Source organism: Asparagus officinalis, chromosome 7 (genome assembly GCF_001876935.1).
Source record: "Asparagus officinalis chromosome 7, Aspof.V1, whole genome shotgun sequence".
NCBI lineage: Eukaryota > Viridiplantae > Streptophyta > Magnoliopsida > Asparagales > Asparagaceae > Asparagus > Asparagus officinalis.
In genome coordinates, this window is record NC_033800.1 from 72,913,160 (window position 1) to 72,923,062 (window position 9,903).

General features: G+C 36.0%; 1 protein-coding gene across 1 annotated transcript in view; it reads right to left on the reverse strand.

Annotated features, from left to right (window-relative positions):
• Positions 1-8,436, reverse strand: part of LOC109847343 — a 10,829-nt gene extending 2,393 nt beyond the window's left edge. Inside the window, exons 1-8 of the mRNA XM_020416576.1 lie at positions 8,279-8,436; positions 4,231-4,725; positions 3,988-4,121; positions 2,805-2,849; positions 2,521-2,574; positions 1,140-1,244; positions 828-1,034; positions 656-741 (exon numbers count right to left, since the gene is read on the reverse strand). Of these exons, the coding sequence (XP_020272165.1) occupies positions 656-741; positions 828-1,034; positions 1,140-1,244; positions 2,521-2,574; positions 2,805-2,849; positions 3,988-4,121; positions 4,231-4,696 (1,097 nt within the window). The 5' untranslated portion in view covers positions 4,697-4,725; positions 8,279-8,436. The remainder of the gene's footprint in view (positions 1-655; positions 742-827; positions 1,035-1,139; positions 1,245-2,520; positions 2,575-2,804; positions 2,850-3,987; positions 4,122-4,230; positions 4,726-8,278) is intronic.

Below are 9,903 nucleotides of genomic sequence, written 5' to 3' on the forward strand. Positions count from 1 at the left end.
TGTATTGGTCAACTCCCAAACTGCCCCCTAAAGTATGGATTCATCTATTTACCCAAGTTGTCTATTTTAAAATGGGTTAAAGGTTAAAAGTTTAGGGGGAAAGTAGTTAAAGAATGTTTTCAGTTTGGGGAAAAAAGAGACATACTGATAAAAACCCATAAAGAAATTCAAAAAAACATTACCACGCCATTGATCTCAATGATCTTTTAAAATTATTGACGGTACACTCACAAAATGATCACATTGAAACCACAAAAATAGTTTGAGGGGCAAAATAGGTAAATTGATACTTTAATGGGGAACTTGAGAGCTCACCAATACTTTTAAGGATGAATAGTTATTTTGTCCTATATTGATATGAAATGTATGAAATAAAATAGGGAGCTTTAGTTCATAAGAAAATACATGGGAGGCATTTTGGAGATGAGAGGGAAGCAGTCAATGTATATGTATTGAAAATTAGGCTTCCCTTTCAATGACTGGAAAATTTACAACACAAGTTATTAGCTACTGGTCAGTAATACAAAAGAGTTGGAAGGAATATAAATGCTCAAAATACACATACGATGATTGCATTTATAAGAATAACAGAGGAAAACACAGTCCAGAAGAAGTCAGAAATATTCTTTATGCTTATGGGAGGTCCCAAGGATACCTTTTTTGAGCTGCTTCCTCTTCTTCCATGAGTAACTTCTGGCATCTCAAGGCTTCTGCATCCTTATCAGCCAGCCACGCTTTCACCTATAATCCATCAAAAAACGCTTGTAAGTTCAAAGTTGAGAAAGCTAGCAAATGCACTTCCGAAATTTAGATTATTATGACTATACCAGTATATGCTCTAGAAAGAAACTAGCACATGCAACTAGATTTTTCATCTCCAGAGCATTCTTCCCAGCTTCCCCGTCAAAAACATACTTTTGTACAGACAAAGCTGTTCCAGAACGCAAAAAAGTCTTCTCACTTGCATCATCGAGCGCACTGAACAATCCCTGTGATGTTATAGGAAACCTGGAAGGCCTTGCTTGAACAACATCCTGCAGAATTGCATATATTTCAAGATCAGGTCTAAATACCAGATGCATATACATTTAAATAATTAATACATGAGCCTTGGAATAAATATGTAGGTGTGCTCATACCAAAAGGGTCACACCAGCTTTCACATACGTTTGTGGTAAGGAAGAAAATCCTGGCTTTCGCACCCATGAAGACAACGCCCTTACAATTGAAGAACCGGACACTTCCTAAAATGAAAACACATGTAAGAAAAATGTTTGCAGAAAGATGATGCGGCATCAAAGTACACATTACAATCAAAGACAAACATAAGACTATTTCTTAGGCAACTATCAGCTGAATTATCCAAACCAGGATAAAGATAGGAAAAAATAAAGTTCAGTTATTCCAGAACCATAGGCATAATATCTATATAGATAACTGAAAGGTACTCCATAATGCAGAATCCATCCTACTAGAACGCATCAAATTTGTGAAAAGTGTTGGCCTAAAAATTTCAAGAAGGCCAATAATCAGGTATTTTGATGGAAACTATCCATTAATTCTGGTAAGAGCTCAATTAGCAAGTACGAGTGATAGGCACAGCTGTAGTTTGATGAATAATGAGTTCTAACTGAATTAAAAAAGTTGTAGTTCATTTAATATAGAAGCTCCTTAATGATGTTCAAGTTGAAGAAGAGTGTTTGAAATTTTACTGTAGTATCAGCTCGATTAAGTTTCCTTTGTTACCTTAGGAGACCCAGCAATATGTCACTGAGAGAATTGACTTGACACTATCCACTACCTTATATTATCACCCAAAACCCTAAGATTGCTGTGGTGTAAACCAATGATGTAGAGTTTGAAACCGTTATTAGGTCAACCGGTCAAATTGTATAGTTAAGTAGCTGACCGTAATCGATATATTCTGGCAGTTTCAGGTTGAAACCTATAACTTACTCCTAAGGGGACATGTACTTTGGTTGATGTTATTGATTGACTGATAACTCCCAAAAAAAATATCCATTTGAGGAAGGGTGGAAACAGGTGAGGCTCAATCGGAAGATCCTACAACATCAACTTGCTGGTCCACATTATAATTCATAGGATTCACATACTGATCCGAAGCCATTTAGAAATCTATGGCACATCCGATTTGTGTTAGCCAATGATATTAGTACAACAATCTGATGGAATAGCAGTATATTATTTTTCAGTTGCAAACAATCAGTCCTATAGATTTAAATTAGAAGTGCAAAATTATGCAGCTTAGATAGATTACTTGCGAGTGTGCCAATTGGGGAGGGGGGGGGGGGGGGGGAGTCAATATTCATGTTTAAAAATTGACAGAGACTGTTACCATGTAAGGAGGGAGTATACATTAGCAATCTAAACTACAAGATTACCATTATCGCTTTGACATAGATTTTCAATTTGCCCGTGTGCATCACCAAATATTACATGATTATAAATCGTAAAATAAACATAATTGAAAACAACATCAACTAGGTTATAGATCCTCACCTCCACAGCCACATTCTGGAATGACACAAGTTCTTTAGCCATGTCCATTGGTAACTGAAAATCAAAGAGAAAAAAGTTAATGGCTTTTGTTATATGAAGAGGACCTACATTCAAACTTGCAATAGCACAGGAGCTGAGTTAAGGCATGACCCCAACGATGGTTGTCGATAACCAGGCCCTCGATTCCCCAAAAAATAGGTTTGAGTTTTAATATTATGCATCTGAAGTTATGTCCCTAAGGTTCCAAACTCTAACAAAGCATATTTCTCTACATGAAAACTTACGTTGTCCCAGAATGCCCCCAAGAGTTCCCTTGTCTTCGGGGAGTCCTACAAAATGTTTACAAGTCAGCCAACTGAAAAATAAAACAGTATCAATGGGCTAATGACATCAAAATGCATCAGAGAGATGAACAAAAGAATAAAAAATAAAATTGGGCTAGTAACATCACAATTCATCAGACAACTTCAGCAAAGCTGAGAAGGCGGTAGGAGGTCATGCACCTCCAACCAACATAAGAAGTTGGCTTTTTACCCAATGTAGAGACGGGGTCGGAATTGGCCATCCTAGTCATTTGGAAGAAATCAAAATGCATTGTCTATGACTTTAATCCCTGAATTCGAGGCATCACAGCATGCCATTGATTGGCTATTACAAACTATTCAAACCTCAGACCTAGTACATGATGTTGAGGATCATTTAGGAAAAGCTTCATAAAGTGAAGTTACATGAGCAGCTATGATACTGGCAGACATTTTTTTGTTGCCAGCAAATCATTACGGTATTCAATATGCCCTAAGGCCAAATTTAGCAAGAGTATTAAGGTTGTTTGATATACATTATACAATGTTAATTAACAGCATGTTACCTTAGGCTTTTCTCTATGACATGATTGAAGGAGCTCTAGAATCCAAAGTAATACTCATTAGTCCCTGGTTTTAGTCCAGGTAACTGTCCTTTAAAAACAAACAAGTTAGTTACCTAATTAAAGTTTGCAAGTAGAGCACCTAAACCTTTCAAAATGGACTGATTTTAGATTTACTACTCAAATATTACCATACATCCAGGATGAATATCAAAATTCTTATTTCAAGTGAAAATTGCCTACTGTAGAAGGGACTAAGCTCCAAGAAGTACAGTAGCTAATCAACAAGATTACACGGCAGCCTTTTATCTAGAACCATCTGGGATACAAGAGAGGTGCTAACTTCACAAATAGGGAAGAAACTACATGGTTCACATAGAATGTTTAACTCAAATAGCTTTAAACTCAAATTCACCTAGTGCACTAGTCTACTTGAAATGAGTTCAAATAAGACAAACGGATGCAGAAGACGTTAAGGATTTGTTCTCATATCAGTAATGATCTTTCATTGGAAAAGGCATGTAATGCATCTGCCTTTTAAACACTCAAAAAAAGGCACATAAGAAAAAAAAATGGGAAAAGACGAGAAGGACGAAAGAAACCTTAACAATGTTCAAAGAACGGCGGTGCACGCGTGTATGCCGGCGATAATTAATGGAAGAACAAAACTCTAAAGAACACTTGTCACACTTCTGTAACTGCACCTTAGGTGGTGACAAGGGCCATCCTGGGAGATCTGCAACAAGGAAATAAAGATTTATTTATAATTAAAACCCTTACTTCAGCATGAGCTAAAACCTATGACTAGTTACAATAAAAATACCTGCTTCTGACACTTGACATACATTTTTCAGTCTCACCATTGGCCTTTGCAGCAGCCTGCGCAAAGGCAGCGACAGCTTCAGGAATATTAAGGGATTGCATTTGATCAGAGGTGCTCTTTGACCCTTTTAGAGGATTGCCATTAGCCTTGAAAGAATTGTCCAACTCCTTAACCCCATTCATCTCAGGTAAATATGACCTTGTGCTGTGGCAATGTTCAAGAGATTGCTCCATTCCTTCAATGCAGTTCTCCACCTTTGAACTTCTGGTAACCTTGTTGCTTCCCTGCTGGTCTAAAGCGTTAAGAAGTTGAATCCATTGGACAGGATTATCACCACCTCTTGAGATTGAAAGAAATGGATCTTTCCCAATTGCTTGGCAAATGATACTGTCAAGAGTACCTTGACCTTCCTTCTCTGGCTTCACAAGTTTTCCCTCAGACTTCATTGCATCAATTGTGTTGTAAGCTCTTATTTTAGGTGCTGGCATCTAGAAACAAAGGGATTTATTTTTGCTACCTGAATAAGGAAATGTGAAAATTAGATTGAAACCAAAATGGATGCTACAAAATATGATATACTTGGGTATTGACTTCAAATAGCATCAATGTTATCACTAGTGGATAACGTCCCGTAGCAGTGAGGTACTCCTAAGGCTATTTGCATGTATAGTGGCAAAATAGAAGCAAATAGCGTATAGTCAAATCGTGGTCAAATTTAAATATATTTAAATATTCTAACAAATAAGAAAAATTACAGAAAAGTCCAAAAATTCTACAAATACATATTTGATGATTTATAGAGATGCTAAGCATGAAATAGATGTGTAACAATTACATAATATTAACAAAGTACTATAAACAATAAAAAAGTACTAGAGATAGTGGAGGTAATGGAGGAAGCACCGGAGATGGGGAGGAAGCATCGACTGCTAGGGTTTTTTCTATTTTGTGGCTACGAATCAAAGAGGAAGGGAGGGAGGGGAGGGAGATAGAGAGAGAAGAGATCTGATAGGGTATTAATGATAAAATGGATCGAGTAGAATATAAAAGATATCCACCAAATAAAAGCGGCTTTTAGCGGTTAAAACAGCTATTCATCGCTTTTAACCCCTAAAACCCGCTATGGCACGCACTCACGAGCAAATAGCAGTTTTGGCCACTATTTGCTACCGCTTTTACTGATAGCATAGCAGTGGCCAGCGCTAACGCTAAGAAAACCATTATAGCAGCGCTATGCACCGCTATTTACAATAGTGAATATCATAACCTAAGGGACAAAAAAATCACGAAATCTAAAGGATAAAGTGTGAAAGATAAATTCATTTATAAATTAAAGAAGATAACAAATGCATAAGATGGAACAAGTTCAAGACATATAAGATAGTTTACGCTGTAATAAAATATCATAACATGTCCTTTTTTGTGATGAAATAGATCTAAGGCTGCTAATGGGTTGATACTCTGAGGCTCAACTTTAGATTGGGTCCATAAAAGTTTGCCAAGACTATTCCAAAAGTTAAATAGCAAGCATGAACAAAATCTAAGCTCACATAACAAATAAGAGAGCATAGCATATGGAGCCTTAGCCACGGGTCATGTTCAAGCTCGATCATTAGGGGCTTGTACAGCTCAGCTCCACTCAAATTTGAGCTTAGCAATGTAGATATCGCGATAAATAGCGCGAAATAGCACTTAGCGCAATGTAGTAGTAGTTTGCCACGAAGCGCTTGAAAATAGCACATTTAAAATTTAGCATACGCTATTTTATGCATATCGTACGCTATAAAACATGCTACTATGACATTTCAAGCATGCTACCATGGCATTTCAAGCGTACATTAAATGGATCAGCATATGTGATTGGGTTTTTTAGAGCACCAGTAGTTTGGACTGAGTTTCGAAGTGCACTTTTGCATAAACGGAACCAAAAAATATACCCCAAATCACTTTCTTTATTCTGTTCTCGCCAGAATAGAACCTAAATGCCATGTGTCCTCACGAGAAACCCTAAATCGCCTTCCTCCTCCTTATCGTCTCCACCTACTCCTCGTCTCATCCTCCTCGTCTTCATCGAGGGAACCCATCACTTTTCTCATCATCCTCATCATGAGAGCCGTAAACCATGAGTTCTCTTCTTCGTTTTTCTCCAAGACACGACAACAGGAATAGATCAATGAGGAGTATCCTGAAGACAAGGATGTGACAAAGATGACGGAGCTGCTGCCATTCTCCAACACAGCCATGAGGATGCTATTCATTCTTGTTAGGCCGATTATGTTTTACATGGCAAACAATTACAAATCAGTAGTAATTAGTTTATTTTCTACTTAGTTTAATTTTTTATTCAAGATCTATGATTATGTTTTATTGCTTTTTCTAGCATTTTAAATCACTGAAGATGATCTTGTCTGAAATATTTGATGCCTTTTGGAATGGCTATTAAACATATATGACTAATTTGTATTATGAAATTTGGATAGTATATAGATAATTGTGATAGTTTGAAATTATGATGATTGTACATGTTAAAATCATTATGTATATTTTATATTATAAATATTTAAATAATTAATAATTCACGTAAACAAGGTTATACATGACATTATTCACGCCTTATGTTAATGGCAGGCGAGCTCTATGCTATACGTTATCACTATTTTCAACATTGGAGCATAGCACTTTGGAGGCTGGAATAAGTTTGGACTGGACTTATCTAGGTTAAAAATCTTCTAGGTGAGTTTCTAACTGATTTCCAATCTAATGCTTTAATGTGCTTATAAGTTTAGTTCAATAATATTTGTCTTCGTGAAAATAGATTAATCTTCTAAGATACTCTCTTTGTCTCTGAGTTTAGCGCTTTCTCTCTTATTCTCTCATTTATCAATATAGATTATTCAATATAATAAATTGTCATGTTTGCGATTAAAATTGATATTAACACTATTAGGTTGCAAGAAAATTTTATGTATCATCTTAGGTATATACCCAAAAAGCACTACTATTCGGTATTTTTATCTTGCTGACTTCTAAAAAAAAGAAGCTTATAGTTCTATTGTTTTTGCACACATTTTTAAAATAAATTCGATACTAAGGTGTGAATACATACTCAAAAAACTCGAGCTCATCAAAAGCTTGCTCGAGGTTGTTTGATAGCCTGAATGAAAAAAGAGCTAATAAATTTTTAAGATCATTAGAATAATTGAATTAACATGAACTGTCAAAAGCTCAAATCATCCACCTAGATTAGCAGACCTGCCATTATTACATAAAAAAGAACACTCCAAATATGATATAGCTCACAATTTCATTGTGGCTGATAAACACAGATTAAACCCACAAAAGACAAACGCTCTAATTAATAGACAAACGCTCTAATTAATAGAGAAAAGTGTTATTCTTATCATTATATATGCCAACATTTGAGAACTCGATTTTGACTCCGTGTTTGGACCTTGAAATTGTTCTGCTTTATATGTCTTTTTGTCACTTTGGATGTTCTGATTCAACTTTCTAGCCCAATTTATTTTTCAGCCTAATCTTTGTCAACCTTTTACTACCAATCATTTCGAACTCACTCAATATGAGACCATGGCGATTCTCCTCTAGCTTCCTCACACCAAAGATGATGATTGATATTTTAGCCCACATCATCCCATCTAAAGTCTCACAAGCTCTTGTATTTCACATCCTAAATATATAGTGCACAAATATGGGTGAAATTAAATCGAAACAAACACTAACTTTTCCTATAAGAATTTGGCTCATGGCTGGCTACTTGATTCCATTACAACTATATCCAGATTTGATTCCTCATACAACTTTTTTATTCTATTCAATCTCCAAAATAATCATTAAAAATATTATTTGCTTTTTTCTTCCCTATTTCTTATTAACGATCAAACCAAACAAAGATCCAATAGGATCTAGGCGAACAAAATATCTACCCAGAGATCTAATAAACGATTTAATGATCACGCAAATAAATTCAATGGAATCACTAGATCAGGCATAAATATGACAAACTTAATCAGAAAAATTCAAGAAAAAATTACTAAAAAAATCTGACTTACGCGATATTTGATGAGATCCCAAGGCTGAGAGATCGCTGGGGTTTCCACGAGAAATCGAGATCGCTACGATTATTAGGGTTCGCTCAAATGCAAGTTCGAGACTATCGGAGGAGAGAGAAGGGCAAGAGATCGCAGTCGCCGAGGGGGAGGAGGTCGAGTTTATATATAAATTGGAGGTCGGTGAAATATTAGATTTAGTTGGAGGGTTAGAAGGTAATTATACATATGTGGGAAAATTAAAAAAAGTAGATGAGAAGGCTTTCGTGAAAATAGGCATCGACCATATTATGACCTTGCGATCTGGACCAAATGGAGATCATTAGCATTTGTTTGGCCTTTTCTAAATATATTTTATTTTTCAATTCGATTAACGAAATCCTTTTAAAGTAGTTTTAATCTTGTCAATAATAAATTCTTTTAGAATGTGTGACATGATGGCTTCGAAAAAATATCTATCCGGTATTTGTATCTCTACTAATTTTTCGTTCATCAACTTATCTTGTTTTCAATCTAAATTTTCACTTGCAATTGATGAATACGAAAAGTACTTGGAAAAATTGGGTTAACACCCTAAATCTCACGAAGTCATGTGGCCCAGTCCAAGTAGTTTGGTCCATAATAGGGCTGGGCATATTCGGTTCGGTTCGGTTTTATGTCCAATCCGTATCCAATCCGAATTTTTCGGATTCTCAAAACTCTCATCCAGATCCAGATTTTTTCCCCTTCATCCGAATATTCGGCCCAACCGAAATTCGGTTCGGTTCGGTTCAGTTTCGGTTTTGAATTTGCAAAGAGTTCTATCCAAAGACTTCTATTGTGAATTTACAAGCTGGGCATTGTCCTCATGATGAGGTTCCTGAGCTCGCCAACAAAGCTTTATTAGACTGGTTATCATCTTTAGAATAAAGTTTTGACTTTTGAGTTGATATAATTACGCAGAGAACTGATGTTTTAAAGATGTTGTTCATATAATACAACATGCTTATCTCTTGTAAGTATCATGTACATAACACATTTTGTGATTGATTTGAATCTTATGTAATTCTCAAGATCTTTTCTGCGAAATTTTTTAACTAAAGTTTAAGTTTATTTAATTACACGGGGGGTGATGTTTTGTATGATATTGTTCATATAATGTAGCGTATGCATCTTTGGTAAGTGCATCATGTGCATAACAAATTTTCTGGATTGATTTGAATCTTTACTTAGTTCTCAATGATATTTTTCTGTGATATTGTTGTACTCGTTGCTTGAAACTGCTCCTTGCGCCGTTTGAATCTATTGGATGATAACAGGAAAAGTTTTGAGGTATAAGTTTAGTCTCTAAACCGCCCAACAGAATTCGGGTCGGTTTTTTTTGGGCGGTTCAGGGGTTCAAACCGGATCCAAACCGATTTAATTCGGTTCGGGCGGTTTAGAGATTTCTTCTCATCCATTTAATTCGGTTCGGTTAACCGGTTCGTTTTTTCGGGCGGTTTTTTCGGTTGAACCGATTTTTTTCGGTTTTTGCCCACCCCTAGTCCATATGATAAAACCCTTAAAAATCCAAAAAAAAAAATGTGACCGAACCCCATAAACTCACTCCATACCTGTATTTTGACCTAGAAACCCGGAAGTACCCTTCA